The sequence below is a fragment of the Toxorhynchites rutilus genome, chromosome 3 (genome assembly GCF_029784135.1).
Source record: "Toxorhynchites rutilus septentrionalis strain SRP chromosome 3, ASM2978413v1, whole genome shotgun sequence".
In the NCBI taxonomy this organism is placed as follows: Eukaryota; Metazoa; Arthropoda; class Insecta; order Diptera; family Culicidae; genus Toxorhynchites; species Toxorhynchites rutilus.
The window spans coordinates 250,725,611-250,746,443 of NC_073746.1; the positions used below are offsets into that span (position 1 = coordinate 250,725,611).

General features: G+C 38.1%; 2 protein-coding genes across 5 annotated transcripts in view; both read right to left on the reverse strand.

The window, feature by feature from the left end:
* The window catches only part of LOC129775480 (semaphorin-5A), a 398,666-nt gene that overhangs the window by 138,833 nt on the left and 239,000 nt on the right, over nucleotides 1-20,833 (reverse strand). The window lies entirely within an intron of this gene.
* Nucleotides 1-20,833, reverse strand: part of LOC129775482 (uncharacterized) — a 165,334-nt gene that overhangs the window by 61,145 nt on the left and 83,356 nt on the right. Inside the window, exon 2 of the mRNA XM_055780276.1 lies at nucleotides 17,461-17,510. Coding sequence (XP_055636251.1) covers nucleotides 17,461-17,510 — 50 coding nt within the window. The remainder of the gene's footprint in view (nucleotides 1-17,460; nucleotides 17,511-20,833) is intronic.

Genomic DNA, 20,833 nt, shown 5'->3' on the forward strand with positions numbered 1-20,833 from the left:
AAACTTTTACTTAGTCGCGGCAATACATACACACACTCTTTACAGATACACGGGCCAAAGGTTGTGCAGTCCACTGATGATTCAACAAGAGCCAAAGGTTGTACCGCTCATGACAACTCTACACGAGCTGATGATTGGATTCCTCGAGTCGAGAAGACGCACCACGCTAGATATGGAGTACATACTAGGGGGCGTTGCTGATTAATGGTCAGCTGCATCCCAATAGGAAGTATCCCGTGTCGGGCACACGTACAGAGTATTGGAGACAGCAACATCCCAATTACGAGAACACTTGTAATACTAACCTCGAGACGACCGCGAGTAATCGGTTAAATATTAGTAACATTGATAATAAGAAAAATTGTCAAAATATTGAACTCCGGCCCCGTCAGGCTAACGCCATATGAGCCTTGATAAAAATATATATTTTGGAGAAAAAAAAGAGTCATTTAAGAATTTTCGAAGCATTCTAAAAAATTATTTTATTTTTATGTTTGCCTGAGAGCTTCTGTGAACTCAGGGGTGTGTTTGGATTTATTGTTGTAATGATGACAAGCGAACCATCAACAGTACATGTTGATGCTTAGAATTAATTGGACAATTTACTCAAATTGCTTCGCGCTCCTCACTCAGTAAAATCATTCATTTGTCGGCCCTTGTCATAGCTATCAAATATTTGTATCAAAGAGTTTTATTATTAAATTTCTTCAATGTTTGCGCTCGTCGGCAATGGTTTCATAATTCTATGTTAACAGTGCGGTCGTGTCTTGAACAACACCCTACTTCATTTTTTTTTCTTTGCGACCCGCGGCACCATGACTAACACCTGTTTGTGGCCCCTATGAAAAAAAGGTTGAGTATCGCTGTTCTATACCATTGCATATGATACACAGTAGCCATTTAGGTGTAAGACTATTCTATCTGTTCTTCCATTGTTCAGTTAGACCTCCGGGCAGCGGAGATAGTTGATATGATCATTGTTGTGTTATCAATAGAACAACAGCCCGATATTTCTTGCAGAGCAAAGCAGTTGTATGGTTGAATCGATCTTATTTTTACCGTGGATCGATCTCCATCGCTGATGATTGTTGCGTGGACGTAGTTATTCTGTAACAACACAAAGATGGTCAATTGAGGGCCCTGAGTTTTGGACTCACGATCGTGCAATTCGAGTTGTTATCGATTAAATTTTTTGTTATTTCCGGTTCATTTTTATGTCCTGTGCAATGATTAATTTTGTGACATAAGTATGCAAACATATAAAAAGAAAATTAATAAAACTGTAGAATGGTGGAATCAATACATGGTATGGGTTTACGATTTGTATGATCATTGCACATGGTTCAGAAACTGCATTTAAGTGGAAATTAGTATTTAGAGCTCGACAGTTATTCTCTAGATAAAAACTGACTTCGACAAAATTGTTACATATAAAAGAGCGCTCATTTTCATGTTACCAAAAATAGGGTGACCAACATTTTCGATGAAATAAAAAATCTAACTTTCTTATCTCTATGGATAGAGGTAAACATAGTTCGACAATGTTGTAGTCCCAGTTATTTAAACTTTTTCAGAAACTTTTCTCTATCTTTTAATATAATCGATTAACCGCTTTTTTCCTAAGTTGCATTAGGGTAACCATGACAAAAACGATTATTTTACTCTAACTTCTATATTTAAAATTCTACATCAAAATAGTCTTCGTACGACTTTTAGAGCTTATCAATACCAACATTTTGCGATGCAGAATTTGGGTTTTTGATGGGGTTTTGATGGGTTTTTACCCAAAAACTCCTGATTTCAATTTTAATTCACTCAAATACAAAAAATAACATATCTTTCAAAATCCCATATTATATAGAGTGAAACTTGTTCTTTAAAATTCCGTCAACAATTTTTCTTTATGTTTGCCCCAGAAAAAATGGCAAGCTATTGAAGAAAGCGTATTTTTTGGGAAGAAATATCAATAACTTTGAGTGAAGTTGAAATGTTGACAAGTTCTGCATCGCAAAATGTTTGTATCAGTATGTTCTAAAAGTCTTTCGAAGACAATTTGTATGTAGAATTTCAAACATATAAGTTAGAATAAAAAACAGTTTTTCAATGGTGACCCCAACGCACATTAGGAAAAACGCGCTATATCGGTTATTTCAAGAGATAGAAAAATACTTTGTTCTACAAAGATGTTTTAAATAACTGGGACTACAACATCGAACTATGTTCACCTCTATCTATAAAGATAAGAAAGTTAGATTTTTTATTTCATCGAAAATGTTGGTCACTCTGTTTTTGGCAACATGAAAATGAGCGCTCTAAACTATGGTATTGCTACACACTTTTAATACATTAGTGAGAACAGCTGCTTTGAAATTCAAATCGTCTATAATTGCAGTGAAATCCAGTTTTCTCGCGACTAGATGAGACAATACTTATTTTGAATATTTGCTCCAGCACTTGATTTTAACTCCATTTTATTCACGTTCGTTCTGTTCATTCTCAATACAAACAAAAATTGTCTCATGATCCGTCTTTTTTAATTTGGCCTCTTTCAAAGAATGAACTGCATCAAAATCCTCCAATATGTCTGAAGTGTGACAGGCAAAAAGCTACTTTGTAACCCGGGATGTCATATCCTTCCAATGAATTCTCATCGACAATATGAGTTTCGAAAAGAAATACTAATTGTGGAAGGAAATTTTCTACAAGATGTCGCATAGTCATTCGCAAAAGAAGAACCTGTAATATTCATGTTGTCATTTTTTGGTATATCTGAATACATTGTGTTGTAGGTCATTTCGTCGTCTGTTGAGGGCTTCTAAAATAAAGGCCAATCGCGACAGCATTCAAAACTTGACTCGGTTGTAAATATATTCGGATATTCAATCTATGTATATGGTTTGCTGCAAGTCGTTTTTAATACAGATCGGACTCGATTATATACAGACTCGATTATATACAATTGACGAATTTCATGCCAACTCGACTGGCCGTTGGCAGCACCATCTCAGATAGCAGTGAATCGTTGTGGGTGTAAAGACATGGGTTATTCAACCGATTGAGTGCGGAGCAAATTTTGTTAGCATATGCCAAAAGTGCGGATGAGTTTGGATATATTTGAAAAAAATACTAAAGAACACAGATAACTGATTAAGTCACAAAAGTTGTGTTAATGAATAAAACACACATAAAAAGTGAGTTTTATAAAATAAATTAACAATAACTTTCTATTTGTATATATGTATTATTTTTTTTAAATAAGGGGAATATTATATTTACACACTTTTATTTGCAATTATCATTTGATGCACAAAGCGCGTGAAGTCCTCTTTTACAAATGACCCCGAAAATCTAGATTCTACGTAAAGAGGTGCCAATTCAAAAATATTAACATTAAACAAGAAGAGCGCTATCGCGCTCCCCGCACTTTTGGCATATAACAGGAGGAGTACTAATGCGCCCCACCCGTCTTCAAAGGGTTAAGCAACTTTGCATACTTGAAATATTCGAAAAATAATTAGACTACTTTTTGAAAAAAAGCCAATATTTTCTTAATTTTCTTAATTTTTTGCAAAAAATTATAACTTAAAAACTATGATACCTACAAAATTCTTGTCAAAGGATGAAATGTAGGAAATTATTTACATTTTCACAGAAAAATACCAAATTTTTTTTGGAAAAATAATTTCGCTGACCTATAAGTTATTTTAAAAATTAAAATAGATTTTTCTCAAAAACCTTTTTTTTAAATTCCCAAAAATATATACACCCATATCTCACTTTACGGCCTAGATACGTTCCTGGGCCGCTAAGAAAAAAGTCGTATAACGAATCAATTGTTCCAATACAAATTCATACAAACTCTATCGGATCGGTTCCAAGCCGTATAAAATGAAAAGCCGTATAAAAAGGGGCCGTATAGCGAGGTATTGGTGTATATGAATAGCCCTTACAATTTCCAACAAATCGTCCATACATCCGAAGATGGGCACTTTTACAGTGAAAAAGTTTTTCGAACAACAACTTTTTCATGTTTTTATTGAAAAAAATAAGAAAAAAACTAACTTATTCTAATTTTGTTTAAAGTCAAGTTAGCGATATACTGTATTCGACAAAGTTTTAGATCTTGTTAAAATATAAACTTTTGTCGAAGACTTCAACTTTCTATCTTTTATAGTTTTTGGAATATAAGTCATTTTTGTATGAAGATTCCCGAAAAAAATAATGTTTTGCTCGTAACATTTTTGTGTGTAAATTCTCACGTTTGACATGTTCTTGACATGTTTCTAAATAGCGAAAAGTTAGCAGAGTATGTAAATTACGATAATTTATACATTAAAATGTTACGAATTAAGCATTAATACTGTTTTTTCAAAGAAAAAAAAATGAAAAAGTTGTTGTTCAAACAATTCCATACATCGACCGATGTATGGAAAACTTGTTGGAAATTTTAAGGGCTATTTTGTCTATTTGTTTCAGAATTTTAAAAGTATATGCTTTCGAGAAAAATTAGATTTAATTCCCAAAATATTTTTTTTTCAATGACATTTTTTCCCAAAAAATTCTTTGATAATTTTTAGGTAATTTCTAAGTAATTTTCTACATTTCATTCTCCGACTTTGAATTCTTTTTCGAATATTCGAAGTATGCAAAGTTGCTTTAATGATTCATGTCTTTACACCCACAACGTTTCACTACTATCTGAGATGGTGCTGCCAACTCTTAAGACGAGTTGGCATGGAATTCGTCAATTTTGGACTCGATTATATACAGTTTTGGAAAAAATATTTTTTTTTTATTTCAAATATGACTTATTTCAAGAAGAAATGTAACTTTTCAACGTTAAGATGTAATTTAAGTGGCTATTACATGTACAGTGAGGTAAAAATCGTGAATTTGGAAGATTTTGCTTGAATTTTCACCAGGAATTGTTTACATCGATATTGCAGCCAAATTAAGAAAGATAGAAGTTGGGTGTCACAGAACAAATTGTAGAGCGGTTAGCGAGCTTCAATTTAATTGATAGAAACAAAACATTAAAAATTAATACATTAAAAATTATACAAAACATTAAAAATTATTAACTTTCAAGTTTTTCATTCCCAAAATGTAACTAAAATCCACTAATTTAGATGTTCCACTACTATATTCTGTACTAATTTTTTTCATTTTTCAAATGAAAGCAACAGAATCGTCTTCCGTAGCGTACTTTTTAATGTAGCGCCAGTTTGAGACAACAGAGTCCGAAACAAAAAAAAGTTATATAACTCTGTCATTGTTGAAATTCGAACATATGCGTAGAAGGATTTTTTTTTATCATATATGATCGTCTATAACCTCCTGAGAGAATCTGGATAAATTTATTATTTCCATGTGAGAGAGACTTATAGGACTTATAGGGAAGGAATCAAAAATCAAATTCCTCTTTCATATTCAAAAAACGAAAAATACATGCTTAAAAAACAATAAAAAATATTTTTGTTTTTACTCGATTATATACAGGATTTGATTACAGTGAAAACAGTTACAGTGATAAGAAACCAGAAATTGTATATAATCGAGTCCTCGCTGTATTATACTTTTCAAAATAGTAATTGCAGAATCAGTCAGCCCCTTCCAGTACAGAAAAGTGGGAATGGTGATTGACAAAGTCGGTCGAGTGAGGATTCGGAACATGGGCGCTGCTAGTTCTATTCGGTTCTCGATTTTTAGGGGCTTTGTCACACTGTTAGTAACAGAAGATGATGATATGCAATTTGAAAGATGAAATTCGTACTGAAATGATCACAGCAAAGCAACTGTTCGCCCCTCTGCATGCATATGTAGTGGAGTTCAAGATCAACCGTGACAAGATCGAACAGCAGCTATCCAGGCCAAGCCAAGACCAAATTGCACAAAATCGAAAATACTGATTGGGCTCATTATTTTACAACAGTGTGCTCCGATGCTGTGCGTAAATTAATCACTCTTTTCACAGCAAATCAAAACATTGTTAACAGACATTAATATCTAAATACATGACCTCGTTCTCCGCCACAGCCACACAGTCACAGTCACCCGACATCGGCTATCCCACTCAGTGCGTTACGTAACGAATAGCATATGCTGCTCGGCCTATTATTAGCGCAATGGTTTTTCGAGCGCTTATCTTCGGGTGAAGTAACTAAGCTCAAGATGTTTACACTCACGCCTTGAGAGCGTTTTCAGTGCCTTTTCAACATTTGCAGGTTGGAGTTGTGTTTTTTTTTCTTTTTTTCCCTCAATCTGTGCCACACGGTGACCGGAATAAATCGCCACAGTAAACAACTGCAACAGAAACAACCGCTTAGAAAAAGTGTAGTAGGCTAGAAATATTTGGCGCGGGAAAAACATCATGTGCCTCACATTTCTATTATAAATTTATTCTCTTGTTCTCGTTTTTCGAAATTTATTCTGAGGACAATGTAATGGGGACGAAGTCCCCATTTGGCGAGGATAAGGAATCGAGGCGGCCCATGCCGCCAAGATGACGCAATCCGAGTCCACCGCCGACCCGCCGTCGGAAGCGGCGGTGTCTCGCACGCAAACCTGGGATCCACTGATTGCCCGGTTAGTTTGAAACATAGGATACGATCCTTTAGCAATGTCCGACCGAGCTCTAGCGAGCGTCGGACGGTATACGTCTGCCCGGGGCGTTACGTTTGCCTGGGGCGATACGTTTGCCCGGTTAATTCTTGTTTTGAAATACAATACCGCGCCACAATATTTATAGCCTACTACACATTTTATAAGCGGTGGTTTCTGTTGCAGTCGTTTTCTGTGGCGATTTATTCCGGGAACCGTGCCACACATGAACGCTGCATCGAGACTGGCCGCCTAAGTGCACTTTAATAGCACAGTGTACACCAATAGCAGTTGATGCGAGCGATCGAACCTGGTCAATCAACCTGCTTTTTTATGCTTCATTCTGTCTGAAATAAGATCGGTTTTGCGGAGTCTTGGGTGGCGGCACATTCAGTAGTCATCCGCGTTCAACGCGCGTTGTTTGGTGTCGCATATGAGCCAACCTATTGGCGCCATGCAATGTCCGAGCATGCGACCAGCTGATAGCTGAACGGGCTCCCTGAGGGTTTTTTGTACTGTCCATGGCGCCGGGTACCAAGAGGAACGGATCTTCCTGTCCCGCCGGGTGTAATTATCATTAAGTGGATTATGCAATTAACGACCTTCAATTTGCACGGAAGGCTTCTGTTCACGTAATGTCCTAGAAATAATCCAATCGAATGATTTTCTCGCTCTATCGCAACTCTAATGAATACTATTCCTCACACGAGAAAGAAGAGAGAAAAAAAGCGCGTGTGTGTGCATCGCTTGACCACCGATTGATCCCCCATGACGCGATGCTGCTGCCGCTGTGTATCCAAATTAGTAGCGCGTTGCTCAAGATGGGTAGCAAACAAACAGTCTGGTTGCGTCTCGTGCGCTTCGTTGAAAGTTGACAGACATGGTCGACGACGACGACCAGACTTTGGAAGAACAGCAAGAAAGGGTGTAGGATAGTGAGAGGAGCAAGAGAACAGTTTTCAAGATGCCGCCAATTGGAAGCAAAGTGCACACCACCGAAAGGCACGTGCTTTACGCGAACGGATTGCGACGTCAGCACTGGGAAAAGAGGCCGTGTCTGACCGCGGCTGTTGCACTTGATCGTATACTTTGATGTTTCCGTTAAATTTGACCAGAGCTTGCATTGTTGTTGCATGATTGGTGGAGGAAAATTGGACGATTGGTTCGAAAATTGTGCTCGTGTTGTTGGTAGCAGTGAATGTGTCTATTGATGTTTATAAATATTGTATCTGACTTATGAATGTGGAAACTTATGAAGTGGTTGAATGCATCATATAGTGCAATGATATACAATACGGAACAACGATTCAAATCTTAATAATCCATGAATCACTTCTGAAATTACTTTATCCATAATGAATTTATGATAGTTTGGCTTAAAAAATAGTAGTAATTTATAATGTTGAAACTTAAGTGTGGATGATTATTCATTTTAGACAACGTCTTCGCGACCGATTGCGCGGAAGAGGAGCAAATTCCCATTCAAACCACTTCCTTCCTTTCACAAACAGCATGAAGGCCCAATGTACAGCATAAACGCATGCCAACGAAGATGAAATAACACACGAATCGATCCCTAACAATGCCATACATTCATTCTGAATCCTATCTTTACCCGTGACCAGAGATGCCAACATTCATGATTTTTCAGGATTTCCCAGACTTTTTGTCTCATATCCTGATATCCTGAGAACCATTCAATTTTGCCTGATTTTTCTGAAATGATCCTGATTTTTGAGTTTTTTACTTTATCACAATAAAAACTATCCGCAATGAATATACCGGGATTCCTTTCAAAGTTTCCCTGGTTGAAAAAGAGAACTGAATAAGCTAATAAAATAAAAAAGAACAAAATAAAAATAAGAATAAAAAAGCTCAAAATAGAATATAATGATTAGTCTTTCTTTCGTTAATTATTTATTCCGAGGAGATTCACGTTTTTGCAAGTACAGTGTCGACATTTATAAAATTTTGAAGTTGACGTGAAAAAAAGATTCTCTATCAGATTGAGACGCTCGAATACAGTTTAAAATTTTTATATTTTGAAAGAAAATAATTACTCAGTGTTTTTTGAATGTTTAAAACACGTAGTGCATTTATTTCACCTGAAAATCCATCATGATTTTTGCATCACTACGACAGAAAATGAAGCTCAATGTCGTCAACGCCAATTGAATGAATGAACATTGAGGATAATTTTGCGAGATCTTTTTTTCTTTCACTCCAAAATCCAGTTCATGCCGCCACTGATCCACCGTGGATGAGCATCTGGTGAAGCTTGGCCTCGTAAATCTTTACGATATGAAGGTTCCACACAATTTGAATGAAATACCTTCAATGGATTGCATTTCAATCTGCGACTCGCTTCAAAAACGCAACGAAAATGCCGTTTTGAAGTGACGGTTGATGAAAATGGATAATTTACAACAATTTTGATCGGCGAAAAAGATATACGCGAAATAAACAACCTTAAGCTAACCCAAAAGTCGATCTTCAGCCGAAGAAAGTCATGCTCTGTGTATGGTGCGATTGGAAAAAAAATTGTACAATAACTTTCTACCTAGTAACCAGTCGATAAATTCCTTGCTAGCAAATGAACACATTGAAGGTAGCGATCCAGGACAAACATCGTGAATTAGTCTATGTGATAGGCGTAATAAATGTATGTCTACCTATAATAATTGTGCTTTTGTTCTTTAAAAAATTGACACAAACATTCCGGATAACCCAATATGAGCTATCCTGATTTTTCCTGATTTTAATTTCCATTCTTCCTGATTTTTGAAAAAAATTGTTGGCAACCCTTCCCGTGACAGAACGCGAATAAATATATGTGTGTTTAAAGCTTTTCCAAGGTGTTTTCAATTCTCCAAACACGCCACATTTCAAACGGTCTTTCTTAAGACTAAATCCCTGAGTTACTGTTCTATCAACTATCAAGGCGTCCTTCAGCCGAAGGATCCACAATTTCCCCCAAAAGGCACCCCAAAATTTTCAGTGTTTTCTGAATGAAGAACCAGTGAATTTCAAGTATTTTTTCTGTAGTTATCTACACTACTGGACAAATTAAAGTACGCACCCACTATCTTAATGTTGAACTCCCTGATTTTGACGTAGGATTAAGTCCTTCGGGAACATATTGGAGGTACAAATCGAAAAACGAAAATCAATCACATCGTGAAAAATGTCCAATTTCAAACGTTTATTGCTCAGTCATTTCATGATGGATTGATGAGATTTTTGCGTCAATCGGCTCCGGCACTCCATAACTATTTTCTTAATTGAATAAAATAATATATGTCATGAAACTAACTATCGATGAATTACAAAATCTCAACCCCTATTCTAACGGAAATACCCAGTTCTGATTGGTCGAAATTGACGACACAAGCGGCGGCTCATGTACTTACAATTAATGATCAGTTATTTCCTGATAGATTTATGAGATTTTTGCATCAAAACACTATCAAACAATCGAAAATTCTCACACTATGAAACAATCGAACGGAAATACCTAAATTGAATATACAAGCGTCCCAGGGTACTCACAATTATTACTCAGTCATTTTCTGATAGATTCACGAGAGTTTTGCATCAATCATGTTGGGCACTTCTTTCAGTGAAAATTAATGGAATTATATATTTTATGAAACTACAGACTTCAAAATCATGGTGTCTGGAGAAATCGGTATTGCAAATACATGAAAGTAGGGAGAGCTTTCGTTCCCACCGAAATATGTTCCCTAACACAGATTTCAAAATCAAAGCATCTGGGGAAATCGACATTGCAAATACATAAAAGTAGGGGGAGCTTTTGTTCCCACCGAAATATGTTCCCTAACACAGACATCAAAACCAAGGCGTCTGAGGCAATCGGCAATGCAAACGGAGACGAATGAATCGTAATGGCGCTCACACTGTTTGACCGAAGCCAAATATTTGACAATTGATGACAGAGAAAATTTAACAACGTGTACTGATCAAATACAGGGTGCGGCAGCATAACTTCCTTTTTTAAAATGCGCGCCACTCAGTTAGTTGATGTCATAGCGGAGCGCTAGTGGTCTCGTTCAAGAGGGGATACTGTAAAGTTTTGTCCCGACACGGTTCAGTCGCCATCATGCGTTGGAATAGTGAGGAGCGTGCCTTTGCTGTTGAGGTTTACTTTTCAAGCGGATTTTAATTTAGCCCCGTTGGCTCCCGTCCCAGATCGTAAATCAATTGTTATATGGGTCACTACATTCAGACAAACTGCAAGTGCGACAAAACGGAAGAACTGGAGTCCCTCGGCCCGTTAGATCACCTGAGAACATTGAAGCAGTGAGAGCGTCAATGTTGCAATCGCCACGGCGTTCTGCGCGCAAACACGCATATGCCCTTGGACTGTCCGATCGTTCTGTGAGAAGAATTCTTCGTGATGATCTTCATTTTCACGTGACTTCAATTCTCGAATGAACGCGTGTGAGCTTCTTCTTGATGTCGTTCCCGAGGGTGCTATTGTTTATTTTAGCGATGAAGCCCATTTTTATTTGTGTGGGTCGGTTAACAAACAAAAAATGCGCTACTGGGCTGACACCAACCCTCGAGAATTGCATCAAAAGCCTTTGCATTCACCCAGTGTGGTGTGCAATTTCCTTAGTTGGAATTATTGGTCCCTGGTTTTTTGAGGAAAATGAGGTTACAGTGACAGTGAATTCCGACCGGTATGTAAACATGTTACAATTTTTTTTTCCCACGGCTAGAATATTTGGATTTGGGGGACACTTGGTTCCAACAAGACGGTGCAACAGCACACACTTCAAGAGTATCGATAGCTGTTTTGAGGGAACACTTCCCAGAGCGCCTTATATCAATAAGAGGCGATGTGGAATGGCCGGCACGCTCTCCCGATCTGTCCCCTTGTGATTTTTTTTATGGGTTTTTTTGAAATCCCGTGTTTATGTGATCCGTCCAAAAACCCTACACGATTTGAAGACCAACATCCAAGAAGAAATTGCCAACATAACACCTGCTATGCTAACAAGAGTCATGACAAACGCCAGAAATCGGTTTACGCAATGTATGGAGAATGGGGGACGTCACCTAACAGATTTGATCTTCAAAACAATGTAAATAAAAACTTTAGACATGTACATACATTATAAAAAATAAATAAATATTTTCCGATGCATACAATAGTTTTTATTGAGTTTTGAAAAAAGGAAGTTATGCTGCCGCACCCTGTATATTCGACACAAACACGACAAGCAAGTATTTAGTTAATGGATGTCTAAAATGTTTTTTCGGTCTGCACGTCAAACTTGTCGGTACATGGCTAGGTTACCTCAAATATTTCAGTCGATTTTTTTCCATGTTCGATGTTTGACATTGTTTGCCACTGTCGATGATTGCAGAGTGGCAAATAAAATAGTGTTGTGTCCATTTTCACCCAAGGAAGAAAGTTCATGCGGAGAAAAAAATTGGAAAATTGAAGGAATATTCGAAAAAGTGATTTCCCATATGCTCAGAGCAAGCCCGATACTGGACGGCCGACGACCCTAAGTGATAAGAAGCTCCAAAGGATGCTGAAGAGGATGATCGAGGGAAAAGTGGCTACATCGCTGTGTGCGCTTTGCCGGGAGTTTTTGGTTAATTTCCAATATGACGAATAATAATATTAAATGCAATATTCCACTCGTACATTTCACTCTTTTAATGCTAGCAATAGGGATAATTTTGTAGTAGAAAAAGCTCGAACTTACTCGCAACTAGAAATGTATTTTTTACTGGAATTATAAAATTTAATGCATTACCTCCTGATTTAAAACAATAAACAAACATTGGTGAAATAAGAAAAATTTGCGATTATGAAAAATCATGAACACTAAATTAGCTTTAAGATAATAATACAGGGTGGGCCATTTAAAGTGGAAGGATTTGTTTGTGCAATAGCAAAGTAAAGAAGTGGAATTTAAATTTTTTTTTGAAATTCATGTATTTTGGTCCAAGGAGATTTGTTCTAACTACTTTTTGATTATGATATCTCGTAAATGACCGCCTCTGGCCTTGACCGCTAAATGTGCCTTTTTTCGGCATTTTCCATCACTTTGCCCAATGTATCGGCCGATATGGCAGCAATTTCTTGTCGGATATTGTGTTTCAGCGCAGCCAGGGTCCTTGGTTTACCAGTGTATACCTTGGATTTTAAATATCCCCATAAAAAAAGTCAGGAGGCGTCAAATCAGGTGATCTCGGTGGCCAGTCATAATCGCCGTTTTTCGATATTAATCTTCCGGGGAACATTTCGCGCAATAATTTGGTCGTGGCAGCCGCTGTATGGCATGTAGCGCCGTCCTGTTGGAACCAGTAATTGTCCAATTCATTTTCACGAACAAATGGCAATAAAAAATCGGTTATCATTGTCCGATAACGCTCCCCATTCACGGTTACCGTTGCTCCATTTTCGTTTTCAAAGAAGTACGGGCCGATGACTTTATCGGCATAAATGCCACACCACACAGTAACTTTTTGGTCGTAAAGAGGTTGCGTTTCGATGAATTGAGGGTTTTCAGTAGCATAAAACCGACAATTTTGTTTATTCACTCCTCCATTCAAGTTGAAATGCGCCTCATCAGACATTATGATTTTTTGCCAAAAGCCACGTTCATTTTTGGCCATTTCGATGGTCCATTTCGCAAAATCAAGTCGACGTGGTAAGTCAGATGGGTTAAGTTGTTGAGCCATTTGAATTTTATACGGAAACATTTTCAAATCAACACGAATTATGCGTCGGAGAGTGGTTCGAGCGATGCCTAACTCTTGCGAACGATGGCGACCTGATGTCGATGGAGTCTCTGCAACACTGGCTCGAACGGCATCAATATTCTCGTCGAAACGTCTTGGTCGTTGTCTGGACAGATGACTGGCATTACCAACACTATCAGACGATATAAATTTGGCATATAATCGACGTATAGTGTTGTCTCCAGGCGATGTTTTAACTTTATTTTTATTTTTCCACGCACGTTTAATGAACACAATTGAGAAGTTATTTTGAATGTACAGCTGAACAATTTCAGCGCGTTGTTTAGGTGTGTATTGTTCCATGGTTAAAATTGTACTGGAATGACGCTTCCAACGCGGTATGACATTTGTTAATCTGACATCTCTGTCAAAAGTTATGGTGTTGCCAGATGCTTCCACTTTAAATGGCCCACCCTGTAGTTAGTGGTAAGGTGCGTGCTCACCAGAAAAATTCACCAGGCTGGCTACAGTTTTTTATAAACTTCAAGCCAAAGTTGTAAATAAAAAATAAATGGTAAATTACATATCGCATTTTCAGCTAAGAGTATTCCTATTGTTCCACTGTTCACAGTTGGACCGTATGAAGCGGAACAGTTGATATCTTTCCTTGTGTTATGAAAGGCACCAATTATCGATATTTCTTGCTGCAGGCAGCAGGAGCGTGTGTTTGTGGTTTGATCAAAGATATAAAGAATATTTAATCATATTATAAATATAAGTGGAAAATAACGACATAAAGGTTGTTTTTTTCTGAACGGTTCATTTGATCGGAAGAGTTTTCTGTGCATCGAATCCTAAGCGCAAAAAAGTATGGGTGATGCCGGAGATACCGGGACTTTCATGACAAAAGCTAGATATTCATTGTGGCAAAATTATGTCGTGTGATGTACTATGAATTTCTAGGAACAGGCGAACAAACTACTGGCGGCGTAAGGTGGAACGTAAAACCGACCAGAATGGGCGAACAGATACAATAAATCAATTTTTCGATATGACAACTGCAGACCCGGGGGTCTCCGTAGCCACATTGGTTGCGCGTTCGCTTAGTAAGCGATCGATCGTGAGTTCATAACTCAGGGCCCTCATTGACCATGTTTGTGTTGTAACAGAATAGCTACGTCCACGCAACAATCATCAGCGATGGAGATCGATCCACGGTCGAAATAAGATCGATTCATCCATACAACTGCTCTGCTCTGCCAGACACATCGGGCTGCTGTTCTATAAATAACTCAGCAATGATCAATCAACTGTCTCCGCTGTCCGGTGGTCCAACTGGATAATGGAAGAACAGAAAGAATAACTCTTACGCCTAAATGGCTACTGTGTGAATGTACCGTATGTAATGGAATAGAAGGAATACTGGCGAATGGCAACTGTGTAATGTGCTAATTATAGATATGATAACCATGTGACATGTACACGATTAAAATTCGGCTCTGTTACAGCTAAAATGCAAATGAGCCTTAAAACAAATAAATGGGATAAAAAAAAACTGCAGACCTCATAATGCTGCCGTTGCTAAAACCTAATTTCTGTTGAAAATAAGAGGATCTTTGTAGTCAAATCGTTGCGCAACTAATTATTAAGTGAATAATTGTGAGTTTAATCGCTGGACCCTCCATTGATATAACATTCTTCAAATTAGCCTTTTTCAAGGCTAGAGGCTAATGAAGTTTGTAGTACGAAGCCTCTATAAATGAAAAAAAAACTCTTGGAATCCCTAAAGGATGAGACTTATAATCGGTATAGAATAAATATTAGATGTTGCTACATTGAAAAAACTTTCATCGACAAGCGTTAAACTTTAGGGGGTCTCCGTAGCCACATTGGTTGCGCGTTTGTTTAGTAAGCGATCGATCGTGAGTTCAAAACTCAGGGCCCTCATTGACCATCTTTGTGTTGTTACAGAATAGCCACGTCCACGCAACAATCATCAGCGATGGAGATCGATCCACGGTCGAAATAAGATCGATTCATCCATACAACTGCTCTGCTCTGCAAGACACATCGGGCTGCTGTTCTATAAATAACTCAGCAATGATCAATCAACTGTCTCCGCTGTCCGGTGGTCCAACTGGATAATGGAAGAACAGAAAGAATACTCTTACGCCTAAATGGCTACTGTGTGAATGTACCATATGTAATGGTATAGAGGAATACTGGCGAATGACAACTGTGTAATGTGCTAATTATATAGATATGATAACCATGTGACATGTACACGATTAAAATTCGGCTCTGTTACATCTAAAATGCTAATGAGCCTTAAATAAATAAATGAGATAAAAAAAAAGCGTTAAACTTTTATCAATACTTGAAATGTCGTCGAAACTCGTTTTTGTGACAACGCTAAATATTTTTTAAGCCATTCGCAAACCGTCAGATTCAGAGAAAGAAGGAAAAGCGAACTGTGAACGAGTCGTATGGCATAACAATGGTATCAAATTTTGTCTAAAATCCACATTGGACACATAGACATTGGTAGATACAATTGTTCTGGGTTGCTCTTCACACAGTTTAATACAGTAACTCCCAAATCAGCTTTGCTGTCATGGGCCCAACGCATCCGAATACCAAAGTCCGATGTAATGAACCGAGATATTTAATAAACTCCCTGATGGTTATCCGGAGATTATCCAAAATTATTCTGAGTAAATCAATCGCCGAAAAACCCGGTAGATACTTTTCTATTAAATGTGACCGTGATCTTGAAAAACATATCTCAATTACTCATTATTTTCTTATGAAACCTTATACACTGGAGTCGCTTAAAAAAATCCGCGTAAAAAAACCGCGTAGTTTTCAAAATCCGCGTAAAATAAAACCGCGTAAATTAAAAAATCCGCGTAAAAATAAACTGGGTGAATTTTAAAATCCGTATAAAAATCTAACAAACAGTGAATTATTAATTAAAAATACAGCTCATATTTTAACAGTTGATTAACTGATTTTTTTTTTGTATGCTGCAATCATGATATCTGTATCTCCTCTTATTTCTCAGCTACTAATAAGGGATACAATACAAACTTATTTCGTGAAAAGTCACATCAATTAGCACATTGAATTTGTACGCGGTTGATACGTGTTGCGTAAAAAAACCGCGTAAATGTCGAAATTCGCGAAAAAAACCGCGTAAATTCCGAAATCCGCGTAAAAATAAACCGCGTAAATTCCAAAAACCGCGTAAATTAAAATGTATGAATGTCACGCTGTGTATTTCGAGGGTTAGCATACAAAACCGACCTTGGAAAATTGAACTAGCGATACACAATATTTTGAGAAATCGTTAGACGTCCAAGAACCTTGGGTTCCGACTTAATCGACTATTCGAATCAACCAATCCACCCATACACTGCAGCCACACTCAAATCAGGTGACAACATTCACCTGGCTGACTGGAATTCTTGGAAACCTAGCAGCTTGCAAATGTTTGCGTGGGCCCATACCCGCCAATACCGAGCTGACTGTGACTGTGACTGTGACTGCTGCGAGCGGCTGGCTGCTACACACTTGCCCCACTAAGAACCGATTTCTCACGCAACCACCAGATCTATGTTTAGGTCTTGTGTCTTGCGACGATGGCGACAGAGCGCCAGACGGAGGAAGGGAGAAGTTTCATAACTGGAATAACTAATTCAGTGGGCAATCAGAACTCACTTGAAATCGAAAACGACATCGCGAACCAACGTCCCGCTGGGTAGGGGGAGGGGAGGTAGCCGAGGGTGTGCGGAAAATTAGCATTCACTGCCCACCATCATCTCGGCGCGAAGTGTGAGGAATTGAGAAAAATCTGCCAATATTCTGGCGGCTATAATAAATTTGTCATTGGACTTGTTCATACTGTGATTTATCAAGATCAAAACACTATTTGCATCGGAGATATGGAGATGTTGGAAGTGCAGAGCGCCACTAAAACATTCCGCTCGTTGAGGTTCGGGCAAGTGCGCTCGGTCGCAGTTTTACCTAACTAGGATATGATTTATGGACTCTGTCCCACACGTGTGTGCAACGTGTTGTGCTCTTCCCAGCGAATTACATTTCTCGATCTCCGTTTCGAAAAAAAAAACAAATTACCTGACAAATGTCCAGAAGTTGGGATCGTTCATTTACAGACGATGACTCACCTGGAAAAGTGGAAAAGAGAAAAAGAAAGGAAAATGTAAAATGAATGATGGCTACAAAAAAAAAGATGAGAAATTGAAATTAACAGCATAAATAGCAATTAATCTAGTCCACGATAACAAATCACCGCTCCACCCATCGGGTCTCTCTGTTAATGTACGGAGTTGTGATGAGCCGCTGCAATCTATATTTTATCTTCAGCTCCATTTGTACTTCTATCCAACATTTGAATTGGGGAACAACAACAGCGAGAAAGATAGACCTCCGGATTGGAGATATGAGCCTCACACGTGTGCGCAGATACATTTCCAACACACGGGCTGAAAATTATATGTATCAGCGGAAGAAAGCATAGAAAATACGATCAAACCGTTCATAAATCATCCGGCGGGTCCACGGCGGTACGGCTCGGAAACCGTAAGAGTGGGAGAGGGAGCGGGAGAAAAAATCTCGTCTGATGAATTGTTCTCACACAAAATTACAAACCACGACGAAAGGGCGGTCTGTTTTCGCTATCATTAACGCAAAGTGATATGAAATAGGGCAAACATTCGGGAGTTGTGATTAAATGGTATTTGCTGGTTCGTTCTCTCGTGTAAAAGGGACACGGATCGAAAAAAGCCCGAAACAAAACGATCCGAAAATGGTGCGTACATGATAAATGGCTGTTTAACAGCTGATGTAAAACAATGATAAGCTACCGTGTATACCGAAGTAGCTACTGCCTCCATATGGCTAGGTGGCGAGCAATCCGGTTCTGTCCATTCAACATTCGAATGAGATTGCCGGTTGTGACTGTGGGGAGATTGCGCACAGGGCTCGTGAAATCTCCCGACGAATTTGTTGTCCATTTGTATTTGCCTTACAGCTTCCGAGATAATTGTACGAGTTTCAACGGTATGTTTTTCTTTATTTGCTGGGTACTGGCCGGATTCAGAGTTCGTAGATGTACATTGTTTTACCATGTGACGGGATGGTGTTCGGAAATATTGAGAACAACCCCTATACTTTCGGATGGCCCGGATAGATATAGCCCAAAAATATAATCCCTACTCAAGTACCGTCCGGAGTATTCATCTGCGTGGAGGTTTTCATATTTTTCCTGCTCTCAAGCAAAGCATCTAAATACTGAAGCAGAACTGGCAAATTTTGAACCTATCGTGCAAGATTTTTACATCGCCACGAATCGATCCCAATCGGACTTCATTTTCTAGAGTAGACGTTACGTTAAATAGATTAACCATTAAATAGGGATTCTCAAAGAAGAAGTTGTTTGATGCCAACTAATAAGATTAAAGTTGAACTGAACATAACTGTGAGCGCTGTCACAGTCAGACGACGATTGGCGGAAACCATTTTGTATGCACATACCCCCTGAAAAGCACCATTGTTGACAAAACGTAATGTTACGAGTCGCCTCAAGTTTGCTAAAACGCACATTGATTGGCCCGAAGTAAAATGGCGTAATGTTTTGTGGACGGATGAGTCCAAATTGTTCTCTTTGGATCAAAAGACCGTCGTCTGTATGTGAGACGTCCACCCAACACAGAGTATCGACCGCAGTACACGATTAAGGTGAAGGTGGAAGCTAGCCACAAATGGCTGCCACAATGGCGCTCATTTATTTCATCTCCCTCCCTCACCCCTCGCCAGAAAATCAAAAATTTTGCGAAACAGTGTGAAGAAAATGATCGTTTTCGCACACTTCCCATCAAGTAATATCAACCAAATTCTAATCGATTACTCACAAGATGTTAAATATTCATCTGCTGTCGCACTGTATAGTGAAAAATGTCGGAAAACTCGGGCAAGTGCTCTGAAAGTTAAATTTTCGTTTTTCAATCTTCGGCAATAGTTTTGTTTGTATTGGTGAAAGCATCCTTATTTTTTTGACACTGATGCCAGACAACACCATCGAAACAGCTATAAAAACCACTCAATATAAAGTTATTCCTGAGTCATAGCGTTTCATGTCATTAAAATCAATAGAATACAATTTTGTTGAAATCAATACAATTATTATTTTTATGTTTAATAGGTCTATAATGTAAGTTTTAGCAACTTTAACATTGGGTAAGAAAATTGTATTGCAGAGCTCGGAACACTGCCACGGCTGCCTATGCTTTTAAAAACAGTAAACGGAAAAGTATTACGTTCAATCAAAATGCCTCGGCCAATGAAGAGAAGGGTTAAGGCTTTCCAACGTGAATCGGGAGTTGCTCATGTTGCACTCGCGTATAATCAGAATTTTACTTCATATGCAAAAGCACCTTCTATATATATTTATATTTGCAATTGTTCATCGGAACATATCGTTCATACATTTTACTTTAGTATTGAATTGTTATTTTTTTTTTTCAAATGTATTCTAAGACTCGTGTCAGTGAAGCGCATCACAGACTGATAAGTGAATTGATCTATTTACGTGTGCTTTGCTCTTCTCTCACAAACACTATTATCCCATGAAAACATGTGCTTCTACTTATACTACTACAATGGCTAGCTTCCACCTTCACCTTAAGACAGTAAACTTGAACCCGATTGAGAACCTGTAGGGGGATATCAAATGTGCTGTTTCTGAAGCCAAGACGGAAAATGTGCATCAATCGTGGTCTGCAGTTCGTGATTCTTGGGTTGCGATCAGTGTCGTAAAATATCAACAAATATTCACGAGTAACGAACATGATTTTATTTCAATGTAAATGACTTTTTTTCACCTTGAAACACACTTCCCTCATTGTATTGATGACAATAACAAACGAGTTCATTTTGTTCATATCGCTGATGCATGAACAAATTTGCTATAATGAATGAATGCGGCATTGAGTGGGATTCATAACTTCGCTGTTATTTATACTTCAAACATCAAAAGCAACAAATTGATCACATTCACATTCGAAAAGATTTTCGTTCTGGCAGTGAATTTTCCAAACACGGCATCAGGTAGCTGCAAAGCAGCACGGGCTCATAAAACACTTGGATGGAGACAAGCAAAAAAACCGCGAACGATCCATAAACGCTGTATTTATTGTATTGCAAGCAGCAATACAATAAAAATTCTAATTGAATAAAAACCATCCGCACACAGCAACCTCAGGTTAAAAGTAAACAACAGATGATATTCATTTAGCTAAAATGAGATTCAATTCTGATTTATCGAATTATCAATATAAAAATGACACTGGGTGAAAAAATAACCTTCAAAACATGTTGAAGAACAAGAGTTCATTTGCTTATATTCACTGGTTGTCTGGAGTTGTCATTTTGATTTTCGTTTGGAGTATATAGGTTTTTAATGCGACCTAGCCCGAAAATCTATGCGTTT